Source organism: Pan troglodytes, chromosome 11, assembly GCF_028858775.2.
Source record: "Pan troglodytes isolate AG18354 chromosome 11, NHGRI_mPanTro3-v2.0_pri, whole genome shotgun sequence".
Classification (NCBI taxonomy): domain Eukaryota; kingdom Metazoa; phylum Chordata; class Mammalia; order Primates; family Hominidae; genus Pan; species Pan troglodytes.
Window position 1 is genome coordinate 15,949,361 of NC_072409.2, and position 26,083 is coordinate 15,975,443.

At 39.0% G+C, this 26,083-nt stretch overlaps 2 protein-coding genes across 12 annotated transcripts in view; one reads left to right on the top strand and one right to left on the bottom strand.

Moving 5' to 3' along the window:
* Positions 1 to 26,083, bottom strand: part of OR1J2 (olfactory receptor family 1 subfamily J member 2) — a 109,337-nt gene that overhangs the window by 19,181 nt on the left and 64,073 nt on the right. For 5 of the 11 annotated variants that reach the window (XM_054659050.2, XM_016961604.3, XM_063788362.1 and 2 more), the window contains 5 exons: positions 20,451 to 21,188; positions 16,922 to 17,137; positions 8,497 to 8,651; positions 7,101 to 7,222; positions 182 to 276 (listed from right to left, as the gene is read on the bottom strand). The gene's annotated coding sequence lies outside the window, so the exon portion shown is untranslated. The remainder of the gene's footprint in view (positions 1 to 181; positions 277 to 7,100; positions 7,223 to 8,496; positions 8,652 to 16,921; positions 17,138 to 20,450; positions 21,189 to 26,083) is intronic. The other 6 variants (XM_054659047.2, XM_054659045.2, XM_063788363.1 and 3 more) reach the window with 5 other exon arrangements.
* Positions 18,341 to 19,309, top strand: LOC473039 (olfactory receptor 1J1). Its single transcript, XM_024345867.2, has one exon. It carries the CDS (start codon positions 18,341 to 18,343, stop codon positions 19,307 to 19,309), a length of 969 nt encoding a protein of 322 aa, XP_024201635.2.

Sequence of the window (26,083 nt, forward strand, 5' to 3'; positions counted from 1 at the left end):
TAGGGCAAGTTTGCATCCTCCCCATAGGTCGGCAGCTGATGTGCTCTTGAAAGCACCACCTACTTGCTGGAGTTCGACCAACACAAAACCAACACACTAAATAAAAACACAACCAAGGACCCTCACACAGTCAACTTCATTCCCTGCTACTTCCTCCACGAGAGCAGGTGCTGGTACTCACGCTGCAAGACTTGAAGACAGATCACATTACAGTACTCTTTGTAGATACTCCCCAGTACCATCCCAGGGCCTGGTAGCTCCACTGCATGGCTAAACCTAGAAGAGGAAAAACAGTCACTACAGTTTGGCTTCAGGAAGCCCCATTCCTAGGGGAAGGGGGAGAGCACCACATCAAGGGAGCACCCGGTAGGACAAAGGAATCTGAACAGCAGCCCTTGAATCCCAGATCTTCCTTCTGACATAGTCTACCCAAGTGAGAAGGAACCAGAAAAAAATGCTGGTAATACAACAAAACAAGGTTCTTTAACACCCCCAAAAGATCATACCAGCTCACCAGCAATGGATCCAAACCAAGATGAAATCTCTGAATTGCCAGAAAAAGAATTCAGGAGTTCGATTATTCAGCTAATCAAGGAGGCATCAGAGAAAGGTGAAGTGCAACTTAAAGGAATCAAAAACATGATAAAGGATACGAAAAGAAAATTCTTCAGTGAAATAGATGGCATACATTTAAAAAAAACTTCTGAAATCAAGGACACACATAGAGAAATGCAAAATACACTGGAAAGTCTCAAAAATAGAATCAAACAAGCAGAAGAAAGAACTTCAGGGCTCAAAGACAAGGCTTTTGAATTAACTCAATCTGTCTAAGACAAGGAAAAAATAATTTTTAAAAAATGAACAAAGCCTCTAAGAAGTTTGGGACTACGTTAAATGTCCAAACCTAAGAATAATTGGTGTTCCCAAGGAAGAAGAGAAATCTAAAATTTTGGAAAACATATTTGAAGGAATAATCAAGGAAAACTTCCCCAGCCTTGGTAGAGATCTAGACATCCAAATATAAGAAGTTCAAAGAATACCTGGGAAACTGATTGTAAAAAGATCATCACCTAGGCACAAAGTCTTCAGGTTATATAAAGTCAACATGAAGGAAAAAATCTTAAGAGCTGTGAGGCAACAGCATCAGGTAACCTATAAAGGAAAACCTATCAGATTAACAGCAGATTTCTCAACAGAAACCCTACAAACTAGAAGGGATTAGGGTCCTATTTTTAGCCTCCTTAAACAAAAGAATTATCAGCCAAGAATTTTGTATCCAGCAAAACTAGGCTTCATAAATGAAAGAAAGATACAATCTTTTCCAAGCAAACAAATGCTGAGTGAATTCACCACTACCAAGTCAGTACTACAAGATCTGTTAAAAGGAGCTCTAAATCTTGGAACAAATCCTTAAAATACACCAAAATAGAATCTCCTTAAAGGATAAATCTCACAGGACCTATGTAACAATAACACCATGAAAATAAAACAAAGTATTCAGCAACAAATAGCATGATGAATAGAATACTGCCTCATATCTCAATATTAACATTGAATGTAAATGGCCTAAATGCTCTACTTAAAAGATGCAGAATGGCAGAGTGGATAAGAACTCACCAACCAAGTTTCTGCTCTCTTCAGGAGACTCGCCTTGCACATAAAGACTCACATACACTTAAGGTAAAGGGGTGGAAAAGATATTCCATGCAAATGGACACCAAAAACAAGCAAGAATAGCTTTTATTATATCAGACCAAACAAACTTTAAAGAAACAGCAGTTAAAAAAGACAAAGAGGGACATTATATAATGATAAAGGGACTAGTCCAACAAGAAAATATCACAATTTTAAATGTATATGCACCTAACACTGGAGCTCCCAAGTTTATAAAACAATTACTACTAGACTTAAGGAATGACATAGATGGCAACACAACAATAGTGGGGCACTTTAACACTCCACTGATAGCACTAGACAGGTTATCAAGACAGAAAGTCAACAAAGAAACCACAGACTTAAACTATACCACAAAACAAATGGACTTAACAGATATTTATAGAACATTCTACCCAACAACTTCAGGATATACACTCTATTCATCAGCACATGGAGCATTCTCCCAATAGACCATACGATAGGCCACAAAACAAGTCTCAGTAAATTTAAGAAAATCGAAATTATAGCAAGTACTCTCTCAGACCACAGTGGAATAAAATTGGAAATCAACTCCAAAAGGAAACCTCAAAATCATGCAAATACATGGAAATTAAATAACCTGTTCCTGAATGATTGTTGTGTCAACAATGAAATTTTAAAAATTCTTTGAACTGAATAATAGTGACGTGATCTATCAAAATCTCTGGGATACAGCAAAAGCAGTGCTAAGAGGAGAGTTCACAGCATTAAATGCCTACATCAAAAACTCTGAAAGAGCACAAATAGACAATCTAAGATCACACCTCATGGAACTGGAGAAGCAAGAACAATCCAAACCCACATCCAGCAGAAGAAAAGAAATAACGAAAATCAAAGCAGAACTAAATGAAACAAACAAAAAACAATACAAAAGATAAATAAAACAAAATGCTGGTTATTTGAAAAGATAAATAAAATTAATAGACCATTAGTGAGATTAACCAAGAAAAGAAGAGAGAAGATCCAAATAAGCTCAATTAGAAATGAAATGGGAGCTATTACCACCGATACCACAGCAATACAAAAGATCATTCAAGGATACTATGAACACCATTATGCTCATTTACTAGAAAACCTAGGAGATGAACAAATTCCTGGAAATATACAACCCTCCTAGGTTAAACCAGGAAGATATAGAGTCTCTGAATAGACCAATAACAAGTAGCAAGATTGAAATGGTAATTTTTTAAAATGCCAACAAAGAAAAGTCCAAAACCAAATGGATTCACAGCTGAACTCTATCAGACATTCAAAGAAGAATTGGTGCCAATCCTATTGACATTATTCCAAAAAATAGAGAAAGAGGGAATCCTTCCTAACACATTCTGTGAAGCCAGTATCACCCTAATACCAAAACCAGGGAAAGATAACAAAAAAAGAAAACTACAGGCCAATATCCCTGATGAACATAGATGCAAAAATCCTCAACAAAATACCAGTGAACCAAAACCAACAGCATATCAAAAGGATAATCCACCATGATCAAGTGGGTTTCATACCAGGATGCAGGGATGATTTAACATACATAAGTCAATAAATGTAATACACCACTTAGACAGATTTAAAACAAAACTCACATGATCATCTCAATAGACACAGGAAAAGCATTTGACAAAATCCAGCATCCTTTTATGATTAAAACCTTCAGCAAAATTGGTGTACAAGAGACATACTTTAAGGTAATAAAAGCCATCTACAACAAGCCCACAGCCAACATTATACTGAAGGGGGAAAAGTTGAAAGCATTCCCCCTGAGAACTGGAACAAAACAAGGATGTCCACTTTCATCACTTCTATTCAATATAGTACTAGAAGTCCTAGCCAGAGCAATCAGACAAGAGAAAGAAATAGAAAAATCATTAAAGAGGAACAAAGTCAAAAACAATAAATGTCGGTGAGGCTGCAGAGAAAACGGAATGTTTATACACTGTTAGTGGAAATGTAAATTAGTTCAGCCACTGTGGAAAGCACTTTGTAGATTTCTCAAGGAACTCAAAACAGAACTACCATTTGACCCAGAAATCCTATTACTGGGTATATATCCAAAGGAAAACAAGTTGTTCTACCAAAAAGACAAATATACTTGCATATTCATCACAGTACTATTCACGATAGCAAAGACATGGAACCAACCCAGGTATTCATCAATGGTGGACTAAATAAAAAAATGTGGTACATATATACCGTGGAATACTATGAAGCCATAAAAAGAATGAAATCATGTCCTTTGCAGGAACATGAATGCAGCTGGAGGTCATTATCCTAAGTGAACTAACTCAGGAAAAGAAAACCAAATACCACATGTTCTCAACTTATAAGTGAGAGCTAAACATTGGGTAGTCAAGGACTTATGTGGCAATAATGGACACTGGGAACTATTAGAGAAGGGAAGGAGGGAGGAGGCAACAGTTGAAAAACTGTTAGGTACTATGCTCAGTACCTGGGTGATGGGATCATTCATACCCCAAACCTCAGCATTATACAATATGCCCACGTAACAAATTTGCACATGTACCCCCTGAATCTAAAAGTCAAAAAAGAAAAAATGTTAAATCTAAACATTCAATTCTTTTTTCTCTCTTTTTTATCCTACCCATTATATAGGATATTTGGCCTCATAAATCTATCCAGTCTCTGATCCTGTTCATTTTTCCCCAAAATTTGTTTCGCTTTCACTCTTACCTCTTCAGGATGAGCTGCATGGTTTATAGCTCTCTTACCAATTTGCCTGTCTTTACCACAAGGTCCTTCCTTCCCACTCTTCCACCAAAGCTTCAATGTTGAATCAATCTAACCATCCACCATGTGCACATCCTGTTTATTATTCAATCCACTGTAATCTAGATTCCATTCCCACCTTTTATTCGCATTGCTCCTAGTCATGTCACCGAAATCCTCATTATTACTAAATCCAATGAATGGTTTCAGCACTTAACCTTGGCTCTACATTTTTATATTCTCCTTCTCCATCTCTGGTTGTTATTTGATGTTTTTTGGGGGCTTTATTTCTCTGCTACTATCTTAATTGTCAATGTTCCCTGTGGTCTGTCCTCAGCAACTATTCCCTTCCCTTTCCTTGCTTTTCTCCCTTCTCCTTTCCTCTCCTCTCCTCCCTTTCTCTCCCCTCCTTCTTCTTTTTCCTCAGCTTTTACTAACCTCATTTGTTTTAAGGCAATCTCATCCTCCTCTATGTTGACAGTCCATGAATTTCTATCTCTATCCAAAATATAACCACCTGCCTACTAAATTTGTCTCATGGATGACCTATAGGTACCTCATACTCTATGCAATACAACTTCTCAAATCTTTTTCTCCTTCTATATTGCCTTCAGTGAATAGCACAACCATACACTCAGCTGTCCAAGCCATAAATTTAGAGAGGTTTTCAACTCCTTTGTTCTCCTTATTTTCTACATTCTTATCAAAATCAACTCACATCAAAATTACTATATCCATTAGATTCTGACTACGGAGACTTAAATCAATATAGTTCTCTCTAACATCATGGTCACTCTCTTATACAGACTTTCATAATCTCTTACCTAAATGGCTGTCATCTTCTCCTAATGAGTCTCTTTGCTTCTGGTCTTGCATTCCACTACCCCATGCCTGCTCTGCCAACATGTCCTCCGCCCACTGCAAACACATGCTCATTATCCACTCCTGAGCTATACCAACTGTGTTTAGTACGATTGTCAATCTGCTGATCAAGTCCTTCTATGGCTCTTTCTTTCCTTTTGAGTAATATGCAAATTCTTCAATATGGCTTCTAAGGTCCTAGATGATTTATTCCTTCTAGTTTCTCTGGACTCATCCTGAACCTCTTCCCCTGTTCAAGTGTACATTTCAGCCATTCTAATTTTTCTGATAATTGTTTCCTAAATTTGCCATCCTTTCTCTTCTCTAGGTCTTTTCCTATTCTTCTGTTTCTCTCCCTTTCACTTGCTCTGCCTCTATGTTGTTGACATCACCTTCTACTTGTTTTGATTTTCTTGAGTTTCTGCTTACTTGTAACTTTCTACAAGCCTACCTTGCTGTTCTGTGTGGGAAACGCATGAGGGGAGAAGAAAAGACACACACACAATACCTTTAAGGGTAAACAAGCTTTATCCCACGTAAATGGCAATGCAGATATAACAAGCCAATGATATAATAAGCAAATTGATATAATAAGCAAGTTGCAATGGGAAGGGGATAAAGGAAAAGATATATATATATATATATTTACACTCACCACCCCACATTGGATGGGGAGATGCATTTGGGGATGGCCATTAATTCCATTCACCAGCTGGGATAATATTCCCTCCCCAGTAATCTAGATGCTTACAAACATTGCTGGTTATGAATGCGCCAGACTCCCTGATGATGGTACCCTATCACAGTATTCTCCCCTGCCACCAGTACAATCCTGCTTCAGCAACAAATTAAAATATTAAGCTTACATGTAGAAAAAGCTCTTAATGATAGTAGCACTGGACTTATGTTGTTATCAGATGAATTTGCTCAGCCGTGCACTGTTGTGTTGCAAAATCGAGAGGCATTAGATATGCTTACCACAGCCCAAGGAGGGGTTTGTGCCTTACTGCATACTAAATGTTATGTGTCTATCCCTGACAATTCTCACAATATTACTCTCCTTGCAAAGCTATCGTAGGTGTGGTTTTTATTAATTGTGTTTTTAATTCTCCTGTGCTTACCATGTATCTGTAATCTATCAACTGTGCCTTCCCCATGTATCTGTAAGGGTATTTTCCTACAATTGAGTATCAAATTGAGGCCCAATGTGAAGAAAAAGTTAAATATTAAATTTGAACTCAATTGAACGTGGACACAAACAATGGTCACCAAGTCCGCGAACAGGTTGTGTGAGCCCCTTGAGGCAGTCATCCAGCACTGTTTCGGAGAAATCTCTATTTCAATCTATTCCTATACATTGGTTATTGAAAAACAATAGATAATTGCAAAAACAAGTTGATCTTTTTGTGTTCCTTGAGCCCAGTCGCAAAGGGCCCTCATCACTGGGCCTCATGCAAAACAACTTCTTACAAAAAGAGCTAGGGTCCCAGACCACACCGAAGCTTCATGAAACCTCTCCTTGGCTGTGCACGGACAAGTGGCCAACTCTGGAGCCCAGGCTGTTTCTTCCCAGTCTGGTGGTGAATCCTCCACAGTCTGGTGAGTTTTGTATCTGACTCTGGAACCCAGGCTGTTGCTTTCCAGTCTGGTGGTGAATCCTCCGTAGTCTGGCGAGTGTAAATATATATATATTTATATATGGAATAAAGGAATGGTGTGTGTGTCTTTTCTTCTCCCCTCATAAGTTTCCCACACAGAACACTTGCTTGATGCCTTTAATTTGGGTTTGATGCCCCCTTTGTGTTCCCACAGCACTCGGCTCTTACCTTCATTACAGTGTCTGATGTGGACGGTTTTGTTGATCTCATTCAATGGATTGGGAACTCTTTGGGGATAGAAAATTGTGTTTTCTCATGGACACAGAGACGGGAACATCACACACCAGGGCCTGTCAATGGGTGGGGGGGTTAGGGGAGGGATAGCATTAAGAGAAATACCTAATGTAGATGATGGGTAATGGGTGCAGCAAACCACCATGACATGTGTATACCTATATAACAAACCTGCACATTCTGCACATGTACCCCAGAACTTGAGTATAATAATAAATTTTAAAAAAAGAAACTTGTGTTTTCTTTACTTACAGTGCCTCACAAAATTCTTGCCACATCATATTTATACAATATTCTTCTGAATGAGTAAATGAATGCACAAATTATTCAAAGAAATAATGAAAAAAGCAATCTCCTCCACTTAATTCTCCATCTCTTTTATATTTTTGCCAACCTGAATGTAGCAGGTTTCTGAAGATTCTCACACTCATTTTTATGGTCAAAGAATACTTTTTGAGCCCTGAGTCTGTTCCAACTATTATTATGTGTCATCACTAACCAAAAATAAATCCTGCATGTATTCAGGTGTTTCCCATGAGGAAAGTAAATCTCTAGTCCTTGAAAAGTGTTCTTAATCCTCAGGGACTAGTAACACCTCTCCTTCCAGTTCCAAATTGAATGTGGGAAGGAGGAAGTCTGTATAGGCCAGGAGCGGTGGCTCACGCCTATAATCCAGGCACTTTGGGAGGCTGAGGCGGGCAGATCACCTGAGCTCAGCAGTTTGAGACCACCCTGGGCAACATGGCAAAACCCCATTTCTACTAAAAATACAAAAAATTAGCTGGACGTGGTGGCACACACCTGTAATTCCAGTTACTTGGGAGGCTGAGGCATGAGAATCACTTGAACCCAGGAGGCAGAGGTTGCAGTGAGCTGAGATCATGCCACTGCACTCCAGCCTGGGCAACAGAACTGTCTCAAAACAAAAATAAAACAAAAACAAAACAAACAAACAAAAAACCCCAAAGAATTATTTAAAATATAGAGCTCACTAATATAAGGGAGGCAACATGGAAGAAAGCCTAGAATGAAACCAGGCTTTAGGTTTGAAGTTAATGTGTTTATGTTTGAATACTCGTTTAACCATTTACTTTTGAGACATTGTCAAACTCAATGAATGGGAAAAATACTATCTACATCAAATATTATTGTGATGCTTAAAAAATCTTATAGATGTGAAAGTTCTTTATAAATAAAAAAAAATCTGTATGTAATAAAAGTTCTTATTTATATTCCCATAGGAGTTGACTGTCTTTGGTGTCCGGCAAAGGCACATCTCAACTGGGAATATTAAGGGAAATACAGTAATTAGCCCCTAACTGTGTCTCACCACAGACTTCCGGCACCAGTCCCCTGGGTTCCCATCCAGGCAGGTAAAGGGAGATACTCTTGCTGTAGCCTTGTGGCTGGTGAAAAACAAAGAACGTGCCTCTTCTCCACTTCAGGGTTGAGCTCATGACTTTTCTCACTGTTCCAGCTCTAAGACTTTTGGAGAGAAAATGAATAATTAGTTCATACCAAGGAGCTGACAATATTTGAATTTATCACTGAACTAGGTAAGACCAATGCTTACAGACTCCACTAAGCAGTTTGTGTGTGTGTGTGTGTGTGTGTGTGTGTGTGTTAATCATCTCCTCCAAAATCTTGCAGATGAGTACACATGTGCCAGGTGGTTTATATAATTTTTGTATTACATCAAATAATTTAGGGTGGACATCATTATTATTATTCTCTGGTGTTTGTACTTTCCTCTTTAGGAAAATGTTCTCTCACAGTTTTGCTGAATATCTGGCCTACATCCCAGCTATGAGCACATTCTTCAAGGTTTAAAAAGTAATAATAATCTGCATTTTTATAAATAGTTATAAACATACCTATATGCAATTTCCTATTATGTCCTTTAAAAATTATATCATAAGCTTTTAATTCATTTTATTGACTACATATTCTTTTCAATAATGTGTACCATAGTTGCCTTAACCTTTCCCTTACTGATGCAAACTAGGTATCAATCAAAAACACTGGCCAGGGTCTTATTTATTTTTTTCCTGGGACCCCGAGAAATTTACTTTCTGGGAAGCTGCCTTCGTAAATCCAGTAACTGATTTCCTGGTTTCTCTATTCTCTTCTGATCATCTGATTAAAGACTGAAGCAATACATCTATGCAAAGGCTTTTAAGAAATTACAGATTCCACCTCTTTAATGACAGGTGCATATCCAGATGTCTTTTCCATCAATGCTCTGCTGGAGGCAATACGACATGATGATTAGCAGCATGAGTTTGAAATCAGACAAACACAGGATTGAATGACCTCCCCATCATTTTCATGATGTAGAATTTTAGGCAAATTATTTATACTCTGTAAACCCTACTTTCCAATTGGTTAGATGAGAATAATGCCATTTTGTGATCCTGTTAGGCTGATATGATATAAATTGCATCACAGCAGCTGGCCTATATTATTATTCACACAATAAATATGTGATTAATGAATGATTGCTATTCTAATTTTTATTATCAGTATTATTGACATCACCATCATGGCACAAATCTTGAAACTATAGATTTTTATTCATCCTTAAACTCTCCGATTTACTTCATGAAATTCTTGAGTGCTCTCAGGCAGCAAATATTGTCCTATTTGAAGATATATTTAATAAGGGCTTTTAATAGAGTGGGAAGAATATAGTCTTTGAAGCCAGATGGACCTGCTATCAATTCCCAGGCTCACAATATACTAGTGCTATAATACTGGGCAAGTTTCATCACTGAATCCCAGTGTTCTCTCCAAAGTGAGGATCAGAATGCCTACATTGGCTGGGCACAGCGGTTCATGCCTGTAATCCCAGCACTTTGGGAGGCCAAGGTGGGTGGATCACTTGATGTCAGGAGTTCAAGACCAGCCTGGCAACATGGTGAAACCCCCTCTCAACTAAAAATACAAAAATTGGCCTGGCATGCTAGTGGGCACCTGTAATCCCAGCTACTCGGGAGGCTGAGACAGGAGAATTGCTTGAACCCGGGAGGCAGAGGTTGCAGTGAGTCGAGATGGTTCCACTGCACTGCACTCCAGCCTGAGTGACAGAGACTCCACCTCAAAAAAACAAAACAAAACAAACAAACAAAAGCTTATGTGGGAACAGGTGAATATTATTTGAAAATCACCTGGTACAAATTAAGCACTACATCAGATTTCTTAACAATTCAACTATTTCTACAGCCCAGCCTTACAGCAGTCATTGCAGCCAAATTGGAAAGATAGTAAATCTGTTCTCAGTGTCTGCAGCCTCTGCTTTCATTCTGCCTGTAATCTCCAACCTTGTCTCCTCACTTTGTCTGAGAAAGCCAGTGCATTTGTTCTGCCATCCAAACCTGGATCCCCAAATAAATTGCTCTCAGCCATTCTATCTGAGTGAGAGTGTTGGCCATAGGGCTCTCTCTCCCAGGAAAACTTAACTTGAAACCTAATCTCTAGTTGGAAACTTAAAGCCCTTTTTCTCTTGCTAAAAGAATTTCAGATATCAGCAAGCTATTGAGGGTGATGTCTTGGGTAGGGATAGGGAAGGCTCAATGTTGTTCTGAAAATCACATCACACTGCATGTTCACTTGGAAAACAAAACTAACCCAGATAATCTGAAGAATGGTGAGAAACTTAGAGGCATGGTTCTATCACTCATTTTCTACAATCTATGAAGATGTGGGGGTCAAGTTTGGGTCCAAAGTGCTGGAGTCTGTGCGGAAAGCCTTTAGCCTCTAAGACTAAGTAACAAACTAGCTTTCACATGTTTCTGGGATTAACAATAAAGCATTCATAAATATTCTAATTCTGCTGAAATTCTAATTCAATATTACATGGAGCCAGTTGGCTACTTTGCTGTAGTTACTGAAAGTTACCATTTGGCATGAATTTTCACCTACTAGATTAAGTTGGCTCATGTTTACACTCTTCCTGTCACTCGGTGGGGAAGAGGAACCAGGACTGGTAGGACATGGTTGCCTTTTGAATCCAGTTGAGAAAGTGATGGTGGGGCTTCTGCACACTGTTTTTTGTGTTTTTGAAACATGGTCTCGCTCTGTCACCCAGGCTGGAGTGCAGTGGCAGAATCTCAACTCACAGCAGCCTCGACCTCCCGAGCTCAAGCGACCCTCCCACCTCAGCCTCCTGAGTAGCTGGGACCACAGGCGCATACCACCATTCCTGGCTAATTTTTTGTATTTTTGGTAGACACAGGGTCCCACCATGTTGCCCAGGCTGGTCTCAAACTACTGAGCTCAAGCAATCCACTCTCCTCAGCCTCCCAAAGTGTTAGGATTACAGGTGTGAGCCAACGCACCTGGTCCTACACTCTGTCTTCTTGTCCTACGTTTTTTTTCTTTTTCTCTTGTTGGATAGCTCATGACTAAGCAGGAATGAACAGCAGAAATTTTTGCCCCTTCTTTAAATGGGAGAGAATTTTCAGAGCATGGATTCTGTGCTTCATAATAGTGTCTTTATGTTAAGAACCTCTTTAGATTTGACTACCTGGCCTAAGAGGAGGAGATTTGTTCTTTACCATAGGCCAATAGGATAATCTGCCCATTGGCTGTGTAGACTGGCCAAAGTAGTTCCATTAAATTTAATAGTAAAAATTATTCGCCAGGCGCAGTGGCTCACACCTGCAATCCCAGCACTTTGGGAGGCCGAGGCAGGCAGGTCACAAGGTCAAGAGATCGAGACCATCCTGGCCAACACGGTGAAACTCCGTCTCTACTAAAAATACAAAAATTAGCTCGGCGTGGTCGTGTGTGCCTATTGTCCCAGCTACCTGGGAGGCTGAGGCAGGAGAATCTCTTGAACCCAGGAGTTGGAGGTTGCAGTGAGCCGAGAACACACCACCGCACTCCAGCCTGGCAACAGAGCGAGACTTTGTCTCAAAAAAACAAACAAAAAACCCCAAAAAATAGTAAAAATTATTGTAACTGCTGGTGGGAAAACATAGAAATAAGAGAACCTTGGAAATTGATGGAGAAAAACAGAGGAAGGCACAATGGGCTCCTAATATTGATTACTTCATGAAGCCATGCTTTTTAAGATATATGTATTACTGATATATACAGTGCATTCACCAAACTAATAACTCTTATTATAAATTGGGTTTACCTGAGACAAATTTTTCCTGTCTGACCTTTCTGCCAATGAACAAACCTAATTCTCTACACTCTACCTCACCCTTTTCAACTACTAACATTTCTTAGAGAATGTGACCTTAGAAGCATTTATTTTTTATTTAGAGAAATATCTTAATTACTTAGTTCAAAAATAAAGAGAAGTAAAACATATGACCTAATGTACTTATCATTCAGATTTAACAAACATCGACATGTTGTCACATTTGTTTCTGACCTTTAAAACAAACAACACAGAATGTTATCAGCACAGCCAAAGGTGTATCCCACATGTTCCCCTTTGCTTTCTCCTTTTCTAGGGTTAACCACTACAAAGAAATTTTTAATACCTTTTTTAATACTTTTTATACTTGTTTTTGTGCTTTTACTGCATATATGTGCCCATAAATAATATATAGTGTTGTTCCACGTTTTAATTGATATATTACACATGAGCATAGTTTGCATGTTAACCCTAAATTAATTTTTAAATATCTATCTATGTAGACACATATGGCATACAGTTTATTCCTTTTTTATTGCAGGATAGAATTACATAAATAAATTAACTTCTGTTTATCTAGTTATTGGCTGTTGAACAATTAATTGTTTCAGTTCTTCACTATTACAAAGCTCTAAATAATAATGTGGCCTTTTTCCTTCTGGAGAATTGTGAGCAATTTTTTACAGCATCTATGGAGAAATACATCAAGAGAAGTAAATCTTCAATTTTATGAGAAATATTTAACAGATAAGCCAATTTAAACTGTTCAAATAGATGAACGATTTAAATCGATGAACCTTTTTATTTATGCTTAATTGACACAATAATTGTATATACTTATGGGGTACAGTGTGATGTTTTCATACATGTATACATTGTATAATAAGTTGTATATCCATCACCTCATTCATTTATCATTTCTTAGTGAAGAAAACATTCAAAATCCTCTCTTCTAGCTCTTTTGAAATATACAATGTTGTTAACAATATTTACCCTACTGTACAATAGAGCATGACAACTTATTTCTCTTATCTAACTGTAACTTTGTAGCTGTTGACCAATTTCTTCCCATCTCTCATCCTGCTCACCCTCCCAGGCTCTGGTAACCACTATTCTACTCTCTGCTTTTTTGAGATCAACTTATTTAGATTCCACATGAGTGAGATCATGCAGTAGTTGTTTTTCTGTGCCAGAACTTATTTCACTTTACGTAATGTCCTCCAGGTTCATCCATGTTGCCACACTGACAGGATTATATTCCTTTTTATGGCTTAATAGTATTCTATTGTGTATATATACATTTTCTTTATCCATTTATCCACTGATGGACATTTATGTTGATTCTACATCTTGGCTATTGTGAATAGTGCTGCAATAAACATGCAGATATCTCTCCAAGTTACTGACTGTATTTCCTTTGAATATATACTCAGTAGTGAGATTGCTGGATCATATGGTAGTTCTATTTAATTTTTTGAGAAATCTCCATCGTGTTTTACAAAATGACTATATAATTTATATTCCCACCAACCATGTATAAGTCTTCCCCTTTTTCCACATCCAGGCCAGTATTTGGTATTTTTTTGTCTTTTTGATAATAACCATTCTATTTGGGGTGAGGTCACAGCTCATGGAGGTTTTAATTTGCATTTCCTTAATAATTAGTTATATGAGTGGTTTTCCATATACCTATTGGCCATTTGTATGTCTTCTTTTGAGAAATATGTATTCAGGTCTTTTGCACATTTTAAAATTTATTGTTTTTGTTTGTTTGTTTTTGCTATTGGGTTGTTTCAGTTCCTTATATATTCTGGATATTAACCCCTTGTCAGACACACAGTTCGAAAATATTTTCTTTCATTCTGTAGGTTGTCTTTTCACTCAGTTGGTTGTTTCTTTTCCTGTGCAGAAGCTTTTTAGTTTGATATAATCTTATTTGTCTATTTTTGCTTTTGTTACCTGTGCTTTTGAGGTCTTGTCAAAAAACTCCTTGTCTAAATTAATGTCATGAAGCATTTCCCCTATGTTTTCTTCTAATAGTTTTACTGTTTTGGATCTTATATTTAAGTCCTTAATCCTCTTACAGTTTATTTTTATATATGATAAAGGATAGGGGTCTAGCTTCATTGTTCTGCATGTGCATATCCAGTTTTTCCATCACCATTTATTGAAGAGACTATCCTTCCCAATTTAACTATCTTATAGCAATGTATGAGAGTTCCTTTTCTTCGTATACTTGCCAATTCATGGCGTCTTCATGTATATTTTTAAAATTTCATCAGTGCTATCTTACCATTGTTTTAACTTTTATTTACTTTATCACTTTGAAAGTGGACCCCTCACATGCTTAATATGTTTATTGGCCATTCGGACTTCATTTTCTGTGAGTTTCTAGTTTGTATTTTTTGCCATATTTTAATTGAGCTTGTCTTTTCCTTATTGAGCTTTTGTCTTTTCTTTATTGATTTATAGGAGTTCTCTATGTGTCCGGAATACTAGTGTTTTGTTGATTTGTGGCAGTATATATTCTCCCATCTGTGGCTTTGTGGTGTTGGTGGTTGCTGTCGTAATGAAACTTCATTTTAATGTTATCAAACTTAAAGGAAGATTCATTTATCCTGTGTGCTTTGGGGATCTTGATTAAGAAACGCGCTTTACCATGAAAAACAAATGAGATCATGTCCTTTGCAGGGACATGGATGAAGCCAAAGTCCATTATGCTTAGCAAACTAACATAGGAAAAGAAAACCAAATACTGCATGTTCTCACTTGTAAGTGGGAGCTAAATGATGAGAACATATGGACACATAGAGGGGAATAACTCACACTAGGGCCTTTTAGAGGGTGGATGGGGCCGGGCGCAGTGGCTCACGCCTGTAATCCCAGCATTTTGGGAGGCCGAGGCGGGCAGATCACAAGGTCAAGAGATCAAGACCATCCTGGCCAACATGGTGAAACCCCGTCTCTATCAAAAAGTACAAAAATTAGCTGGGCGTAGTGGCGCACGCCTGTAATCCCAGCTACTCGGGAGGCTGAGGCAGGAGAATCACTTGAACCCGGGAGGCAGAGGTTGCAGTGAGCTGGGATTGTGCCACTGCACTCCAGCCTGGTGACAGAGCAAGACTCCATCTCAACAAAAAATAAAAAATAAAATAAAATAAAAAATAGAGGGTGGATGGTGGGAGGAGGGAGAGATCAGGAAAAATAACGAATGGGTACTAAGCTTAATACCTGGGTGATGATGTATACATATGTAACAAACCTGCATGTTGTGCACATGTACCCTAGAACTTAAAGTATAATAATAAAAAAAAGAAGCAAATACATTTTCTTTCTAATAAAATTTGTTTTTAGATCCTTCAAAAGGATTCAACAGCCAAAAAAAAAAAAAAAAAATACCTGGGTGATGAAATAATCTGTACAACAAACCCCCATGACACAAGTTTACCTACGTAACAAACCTGCACTTGTACCCTTGAACATAAAATACAAGTTAGAAAGAAATATGTTTTATCCTAAGGCCATAAACATAATCTATAAAGTTTTCTAATGATGTGAGGTAGGGATATAGTATTATTTTTCCTTTATTGATAGCCAACTTCCTCAGCACCACTTAATGAACAGTTCTTCCTTTTTACTACTTTATCACTGATTTATAATGCACTTTTGTCAATCTCATGGTCCTCATTATAAACATGTCTATTTCTAAGCTCTATATTTTTCTTCATTATTTTATTGGTTTATCCTTGCAAATATTTATTTGTTTTAATCACTTGCAAATATTTATTATTTGTAACAAGCTGTGATATGTTATAGTGAATCCCTGCCCTCTCTTTTTATTAAAAAAAGAGTACTTTGATAAATATTGATGTGAGTTGAAAAATAAATCGCTTATAAGCTATTTCAGAGATGCTGAAAGAACAGAATTCCTGTTAAAATTACTTTTAGCTTTTAGATTGTATTTCTTTGAATGTGAGGCTATGTGGCAACTAAATAACATGGGGCCCCCAGGATTGTTAGAGCAAAGCTGGTTCTTGAACTAAGCCCAGTAAAAGTTTTTTAATAAAGTTGTTATGATAAATTTAAATAGCTCTAACATTTTATTTGATCAACAAATTTATATAGAGTATGCATTAGTTGGTTATGATAGATTCTAGGTCTAATCTTTCAAGAAAAAGAGAAAGGAACATGGAAACATGAAAAAGAATAGACCAAAATAAGACATCCAGCTCATATCTTAACCTGAAGTATTATTTCCAAATATGTTGAGAAATTGTCTCGTCCTTCTGGTACTGGTATTTAGAATAGAGTAACAGCATCTGACAGCCTCGCTAATATCTGAATTTATTATGATGTGAAGTTTCCAAGTCTTTATGAATTTTTCGTAATTACACTATTAAATGTTTTAAAAGTGGTAGTGATTAAAGACTGAATTTAAGTTGTGTTTAATGCCTCATCAGTCAGTACCTTTGATATATTTCAAGATCAAGCAGGAATTTCTAATACAGCATCTGATGTCATATAGAAATGAGATACCAAACAATAAAACACAAAGGCCGAGAGACTGGAGGAGGAAATCCAAACTCATCAGCATTTTACTTACTCTGGCTTGACACAGTCAGTAAAATGCTTTGAAAGCCATCCTGGGGAAAAGACAAATTCTGAGTGGAACAACGAGATTTCAGTAGCATGGAGAAATTGATGAGATGGCTGAAATCCACTGAATGTGAAATCTCACTTAGCCAATGCTCCTTAGACATACTGTGAGAGGAATTCACCGCTGCGTCCCCAAGAGACATTGTCACATGTGTGGTTGAGCCTGGAGGAATATATATATGTTTTCACGCTACACATTGATATTCAAACTTAGAATTAAATATCTTACACTTATCTTAAACTTTAAAAAGATCAGAGCAATTAGGCTGGGTGCAGTGGCTCACACCTGTAACCCCAGCACTCTGGGAGGCTGAGGCGGGTGGATCATGAGGTCAGGAGTTCGAGACCAGCCTGACCAACATGGTGAAACTCCGTCTCTACTAAAAATAAAAAATTAGCTGGAAGAATCGCTTGAACCCGGGAGGCGGAGGTTACAGTGTGCCGAGATCTCACCACTGCACTCCAGCCTTGGCAACAGAGCGAGACTCTGTCTCAAACAAACAACCAAACAAAAAAAGATCAGAGCAATTAATGTATGGATCTGAAACCATAAGAAAGATTTTCTATCTTGTTGCTTACTTCATATTATGATTTATTTACCTGGACTTTCAAAAGTACCACCCTCCCCACCTTCTAGAATAGTACATATATATCATGATAAAATGTGTGGGCATGTCCTTTGAAAAATCACTCAAAATAACTTGTTTTGTTGTCTTTTGGAGTAATTGTTTACATGGAAGAGTTTTTTAATAAATAAAGTGTTATGTCTTAAAAAAAGATTAGGGGTCTATAAACAATGAATAAATTAGAAATAATCATGCATTGTGTAGACAAGCAGGGTATACAGAATTAAATAGGTCATTGCACACAAAATAAGGCAATGAGATTTCCAATGTCAAATAATTGCTTTGTTTCCACAGAAGAAACTATGGAGTCAAGCTACTTCGGTCCAAATCCCAGCTTCTCCTCTTTCTATTGCTGTGACTATAAGACTGTCTGCCTTAGCTTTCACATCTAAAGAGTAGAAATAATAACAGTACCACCCAGCTCATATACTGAAGGCTACTGAATCACTTACAATACATCAGCTATTGGAACAGTGTATTAAAAAACATTTAGCAAACAACTTTTAGTACTATCATTTACAGAGACCAGATTCAGAAAGAAAGTAGCTATATCAACTAAACCTTCATTTCTTTTTCAGCACATTTGCAGCAAAATATGTGGCAAATGTAAGAAAATATGAAGACATTCTCTAAGTCAAAAGAACATCTCTATTCTACTATGCCACAGTTATCATTTCTTATTCCAAGACATACCATTTTTTTCCTTCAAATTTCCCTAGTGCCCTCCAGCTGATATAAACATGAGCCCTGAGAACCAGAGCAGCGTGTCCGAGTTCCTCCTCCTGGGCCTCCCGATCCGGCCAGAGCAGCAGGCTGTGTTCTTCGCCCTGTTCCTGGGCATGTACCTGACCACAGTGCTGGGGAACCTGCTCATCATCCTGCTCATCCGGCTGGACTCTCACCTCCACACCCCCATGTACTTCTTCCTCAGCCACTTGGCCCTCACTGACATCTCCTTTTCATCTGTCACTGTCCCTAAGATGCTGATGAACATGCAGACCCAGCACCTAGCCATCTTTTACAAGGGGTGCATTTCACAGACATATTTTTTCATATTCTTTGCTGACTTAGACAGTTTCCTTATCACTTCAATGGCATATGACAGGTATGTGGCCATCTGTCACCCTCTACATTATGCCACCATCATGAGTCAGAGCCAGTGTGTCATGCTGGTGGCTGGGTCCTGGGTCATCGCTTGTGTGTGTGCTCTTTTGCATACCCTCCTCCTGGCCCGGCTTTCCTTCTGTGCTGACCACATCATCCCTCATTTCTTCTGTGACCTTGGTGCCCTGCTCAAGTTGTCCCGCTCAGACACCTCCCTCAATCAGTTAGCAATCTTTACAGCAGCATTGACAGCCATTATGCTTCCATCTCTGTGCATCCTGGTTTCTTATGGTCACATTGGGGTCACCATCCTCCAGATTCCCTCTACCAAGGGCATATGCAAAGCCTTGTCCACTTGTGGATCCCACCTCTCAGTGGTGACTATCTATTATGGGACAATTATTGGTCTCTATTTTCTTCCCCCATCCAGCAACACCAATGACAAGAACATAATTGCTTCAGTGATATACACAGTAGTCACTCCCATGTTGAACCCATTCATTTACAGTCTGAGAAATAAAGACATTAAGGGAGCCCTAAGAAAACTCTTGAACAGGTTAGGCGCAGTGGCTCATGCCTGTAATCTCAGCACTTTGGGAGGCTGAGGCAGATGGATCACCTGAGATCAGGAGTTCGAGACCAGCCTGGCCAACATGGTGAAACCCCGTCTCTACTAAAAATACAAAAAAATTAGCCGGGCATGGTGGCGCATGCCTATAGTCCCAGCTACTCGGGAGACTGAGGCAGAAGAATCACTTGAACCCGGGAGGCGGAGGTTGCAGTGAGCCAAGATCGTGCCACTGCACTCCAGCCTGGGTGACAGAGCAAGACTCTGTCAAAAAAAAGAAAAAAGAAAAAAAAATTATTGAGTAAAAAAAACCATTATTCTAACTGACATTTACCTTTCTTTTAAAACATCCCATGTAATATTTTTCCTCAATAATACAGAAATACAAATTATTGAAAATATAGCTCACTTGTCTTTCTTCCACAGCTGTCACTCTGAAATGCTTTCCTGATATTATTATTGCATCTGTTTGAGGGAATAGTAAAATAGGATATGTTGTATAGGACTTTGTTTGCTCTTTTCTTGGGTAATGGAATTGGAAAATACTCTGAGCATGTTATGTCACTTTGGCTGGTATGAAAAGGAAGCCATCAGGGCTGACCTTTCCCAAATTTTAAATTTGTTATAAAATGTGTCTGGCCCTTCACACCTCTATTTCTTAGGAATTTTCCACTTTTGTGAAGATATGGCTCCTCTTTCGCCCAGGCACCAGATATCCAGGAAGCTGAAGCCCTTTCAGAAATTTTAAGAAAAACATATGACATTTCTCACTCCTTACATAATAATTAACACACTGCTTTCTTGTCCTTCCAGAATATAGCCCACACTTCCTTTCTCCCCAAACACATACAGATGTTCAGTGACAAAATAAATGTCACCTCAGTTCTCTCAGGGACTGATCTAAGAACTTAATATACCTTAAAATCATCTAACTTAATTCTGACAAAAACTCCAAAAGGTAAGTTTAAAAAACTCAGGCTCTAAAAGGGGAAGAATACCCCAAGATCATATAGTTCGTGAAAGGAAGACTTGAATCTTGGCATCTGATTCCAGAGTGACTCACTGTAGCAAAGACTATAATAGTTTACATGGAACACTGTGTGGGTTTGAAGAGGAATAATTAGCTCAGTCTGATGGAAGAGGATATAAACAACTTCCCAAAGAAGGCGTTTCTTTACCTGAATCTTAACAGATGAGAACTATCCAGACACACAAGGTTTTATCTTGTTCTGATGATCACAGGAAGAGGGAGTAGTGTGTGTCAGGATGTTAAATTGGAAGTTTCAACTGAGGCACCAAGACCTGGGAGACAACAGATATTAAAGTGAATTGTGACACACAAAATGAAGATATTGATAGGAAATAATAATAATAATCAATATCGTAACACTTGAGCCTCTCAATCTAATGTGGATCTAAAAAGAGCTGAGAGCTGGAGGTAAGAGAGTGTCTTGTAAAGTTTTCTTTCAGAGAAAGCTGCATAGTGAATCCCAAATCCTCCTAACAGGGAGAGGGGTGTTTTTCTCCTTATCTCAAGCTTAATGGAAGAAGCTTCAATAGAACCACTTAGCAAGTTTGATATATATCCCCTGCTTTTGTGAGAGAAAGAGCAATAGAAAAGAAGAAATGTGGCGGGAGAGAGATAAAGACAATGATGAAATTATGTTTAGGGAATGCTTTCACTTCTTTTCATGGTGAGGCAATAAAATAACTGGGGATCCCAGTACCTGGTAGTGGACAGTGAGCCAGGAAGGCCCCACCGTGGTGCTGTCCCCATGCCTAACCCTGCCCCTGGCCTCGCCCTCCAACCCCTATCTCCTAGCGAGGCCCTGCCCCAACCTTCCCTGCCAAGCTGGATGGAGGAGGGTGTAGCCCAGGCTGCTCCTTGTCTGCCTGTTGTCCTGCCAAGTGTTCACCTAGGAAAAAAAAAATTAGAGAAATGTCCAAATATGTTGAGTTTATTCAGGAATGAGAAATGAAGATTATAACCCAGGGTGCACAAAATGACAAGCCACCAGTGCATCTGGTGAGGGCAGGGTAAAGGGAAGCTCTCATTGGCAAGAAGGAAGAGGTTCGTGTCAGCTGCTTACACACGGAGTCCACTGGCTCCAGAGGCTCAAAGCTAAAGTTGTCATCAGTTCATTGGTAGAGATGCTGTTACTGTGCAAATGACCATTTGAGAGCATGTTATCTGAATTACTGCAGTCCTAAAGAATGTCTAGTGATAAACCTTGCCATAGAAGCATATGTATATGTGTGAAACCTGCAAGCTGTACAAAGCAGATGAGTGAAAGATACAAAGAGATGTCTTCTGGAGCTCTTAGAAAGTTCTTGGAAATAGTTCTTATCTCAGACATGTAAGCATGAGCCCCCTCTCCTTCATGCCTTCCCAGTCCTATTTTGTCTGGGTGTGACAAAAGTTATTTCATCCTGATACCTGCAACTTTCACATTTCCCTCTTTTGATAATGATTTTTCTCTTAAAATATCATTGATCAACTAGCCTGTAGCCAGGTTTGAATTGTCCTTTGGTGCTGGGATAGACCTGTTGTAGTTAGTTGATCTCATCCCACATCAGGCAGAAGTGATAAACAGCTGGAAGTCAGTCTCAAGACCCTTTTAGCCACATTTGAGCAAGAAGGAGGCCAGAAGGAAAAGCTCTTAGGCTTATCTCATCTGGATTTCATCATTAAATTTAATTTTGTCTGTTCCATAGGCATTGACTATCATCTCAAATTGCTGGGCCAACATTATTTTGTCAAGAGTTGTATTTCTGCAAAGATTTAACAGACAACAAGTATACAGTTTAAAAAGGAAAATACAGAGCAAAAATAGCCATAATATGACGAGTCCAGTTTGCATGATGCTTTTGAGCCATGAACAAAGGCAACCGACTAAATAGATAAAATGACCCCAGAGAAATGGGTGAGACTTGTAGCCAGATAGACTTGTTCTTTTAGTTTATGTAACTGAGTTTCAACTTACCTGGAGGAGTTAACCTGGGTACAACATGCAGTATTAGCAATCGCACAGATACCATCTTGCTCGGCTAATAGATAATCAAGAGCAATTCTGTCAACACTACCCTGGCAAGAGAAGCCAATGAATGCTATTGTATACTTGCAGTGAAGTCTGCAAGAATTCCTAGGGTAGCAAATAAATCTTTTACCATTTCTTCATTAGTGGCTATATCATACCATTATACAAAAGATCTGACAAAGGAAGCAATCCAGAGTCCCATGCCCACCTGGTAACTCATGTTTAACCCTTTGATATAGTAAGACGGGACTAGTCCAATGACTAGTCCCGTGACCAGTTTCAGATCTATTATGCATTGACAACAGAGAAACAAAACATCCCAACACACATTAGCCTCCTGTTGTCCAAGTGTCTAAATATCTGGAGGCCCATATTGACATATCCCACCCACAAAAGTAAATATATCCAATAGGAAAACAAAGAATTCTTCCATCTGTAAATTTTCTGTGTATGGCAGGATTAAACCAGGGGTCAGTTATATTACTATAAACTGCTAATGGCCCTTCCTCTTAAAATCAGTCCCAACAAGTTTTCTTACATATGGTAAAGAGACCCAAGGAATACTTTTAGAGAGATGATCCATTGCAAGTCTCTAGGGCCCTACTAGGAGATCATTGTTTTGAGTAGATGAGACAGGAGACAGGAATAGAAGGTGAATGAGAAAGCTTAACCTTATAGGACGGTCCCATGATACACTTTGTACAGAGGGTTGGAGCTGAGATGTGTGTTACAGATTGTACTAAATTTGTTACAGATTGTACTAAAAGAAAACTAGAGTCATTAACAGGTCAGGATTTTTTATGACAGATCCAACAATCAGTAAGTTTTCCCCTGTACCAACAGACTGGGAAATGTGGACAGGAATATCGTCTTCCAGGGGAAAAAAATGGATAAGATAAAGTAAGAATTAGAAATAAAGAAAGGGTATATAGAAGTCATCCAAACATCTTGGGAGAAACAGATGCCACCTGCTTCAAATCTTAGAAATTTTTAGTTTTATAAACTAAGTTCAGTTCTTAGAAATTTTTAGTATTAATTCGTTGACAGGAGTGCAGATCCACTCAGGAGCTGATGTTTTCCTTAGATAAGATACATATATCCAAGAATCAATTCCTTTAAGGTTGGCAGCACAAAGGTTGGTTAACAGGACTGGAAATGAGCCTCTCAATGAGGTCGGAGGGAGTCTTTTTTTAAATGTCTTTTCAAATAGACAAAATCTCCTGATTGCAGATTACGGTGTTTTAGGTCTTCATCTCCTGGGAATGCACTGTGGAAAGATTGTTCTACCAGAGCATACTTTTTATCCATAACCTTGATTATACCTTTATAATATTGGAGCATTTCACCTTTTATGAACTTTGGGTCTTTGAAGTTGGGGCCAAATGCATGGGGTACCCAGTAATAACTACAAATTGTGAGATCTTATGTATTCCAAAGGGAGACCTTTTAGCTCTGAAGCACTATAGGCAGGGCTTTAGGCCACGGCAAGTATAAGGTTTCTACAAAATTTGCCAGTTGGGTCTTAAGAGTACTATTGGTGCATTTCAACTAGTCCAGAGGGCTGGAGATGATAAGCACAATTAAAGTGCTGTAAGATTGGCCAGATGGCCCACATTTGTATTATAACTTGTCCTGTAAAATTAATTCCTCAGTCGCTGGGAGCTCAAGAGAGATGGCCCTGGTATGAATTATCTTTTCTAAAAGGACTTTAACTACTGTTAATGTGGTGGCTCATCTTCAGGGGAATGCTTCAATCCAGGGGGAGAACATACAGATCAAGCACTAACACACATTTGTATCCATGCAAGGGAGGGAGCTGGATAAAATCCAACTTTGAAAGGCCCATTAGGGAGGTTAAAATGTTCAGGGTTATGCACCCTGCATTCCCAGGATTGGATTTAGGGAATGTAGGGCAGGGTAAAATAAGTATTTTTGGCTGCTTTATTGATGGTACCTGACCAGTATTGTTTTATAGAAGTAATTGTATTTTATGTAGCCCAGTGGCTTAAGTTATGTACAGTAGTAAACAATGGAAATTTCATGGAGTCTAGCAGGACAGGTTTGTTTATTTGGCCCAAACCCAAGTATATCTTTACCAGTGAATCAGCATCCACTATTCTCCAGCTTATTTTTTTGGCCTCAGATGCCCAATTCTGTGCTTCTTTAGTAATTGTTTCAGAATTATTTGGGGGGAATTTTCTAGCTGGGCCATGATAGAAATTTGATCAATAGGATCTTTTAAGGACAGCATTCTTTGCTGCATTATCAGCAAAGTGATTTTCCCTAGATTCCATAGTGTCTAATTTTGAATGGCCAGAGACTTTGATCATGGTTAGGGCATCAGGTAACTGTATAGCATCTAATAATTCTTGCGCATAAGGGTCATTCTTTATTTTGTCTCCATTGGAAGTGAGGAACCTCTTACTTCCAAACCATACCAAAATTATGGACAACTCCAAAGGCTTACTGTATTAGTTCATTTTCATGCTGCTGATAAAGACACTCCTGAGACTGGGAAGAAAAAGAGGCTTAATTGGACTTACAATTCCACATGGCTGAGGGGGCCTCAGAATCACAGTGGGAGGTAAAAGGCATTTCTTATATGGCAGCAGCAAGAGAAGACGAGGAAGATGAAAAAACAGAAAACCCTTATAAAACCATTAGATCTCATGAGACTTATTCACTACCATGAGAACAGTATGGGGGAACTGCCCCCGTGATTCAAATTATTTCCCACTGGGTCCCTCCCACAACACATGGGAATTATTGGAGATACAATTCAAGTTGAGATTTGGGTGGGGACACAGAGCCAAACCATATCATTCCACCCCTGGCCCCTCCAAATCTCATGTCCTCACATTTCAAAACCAATCATGTCTTCCCAACAGTCCCACAAAGTTTAACTCTTTTCAGCATTAACCCAAAAGTCCAAAGTGTCATCTGAGACAAGGCAAGTCCCTTCCTCCTATGAGCCTGTAAAATCAAAAGCAAGCTAGTTACTTCCTAGATACAATGGGGGTACAGGTATTGGGTAGATATAGCCATTCCAAATGGGGGAAATTGGCCAAAACAAAGGGGCTACAGGCCCCATGCAAGTCTGAAATCAAGCAGGGCAGTCAAATCTTAAAGCTGCAAGATGATCTCCTTTGACTCCAGGTCTCACATCCAGGTCATGCTGATGCAAGAGGTGGGTTCCCATAGTCTTGGGCAGCTCCACCCCTGTGGCTTTGCAGGGTACAGCCTCCCTCCCCGCTGCTTTCATGGGCTGGCATTGAGTGTCCATGGCTTTTCCAGGCACCTGGTGAAAGCTGTGGGTGGCTCTACAATTCTGGGGTCTGGAGAACAGTGGCCCTCTTCTCACAGCTCCACTAGGCCAATGTCAAAGCCATTCAACAACAGTGCCCCAGTAGGGACTCTGTGTGGGGGTTCCAACCCCACATTTCCCTTGCACCCTGCCCTAGCAAAGGTTCTCCATGAGAGCCCCACCCCTGCAGCAAACTTCTGCCTGGGCATCCATGTGTTTCCATACATCTGAAATCTAGGCAGAGGTTCCCAACCTCAATTCTTGACTTCTGTGCACCCACAGTCTCAACACCACATGGAAGCTGCCAAGGCTTGAAGCTTGCACCATCTGAAGCCATGGCCTGAGCTCTATGTTGGCCCCTTTCAGCTACAGTGGGAGTGGCTGGGACACAGGGCACCAAGTCCCTATACTGCACACAGCATGGGGACCCTGGGCCCTGCCCACAAAACCATTTTTCCCTCCTAGACCT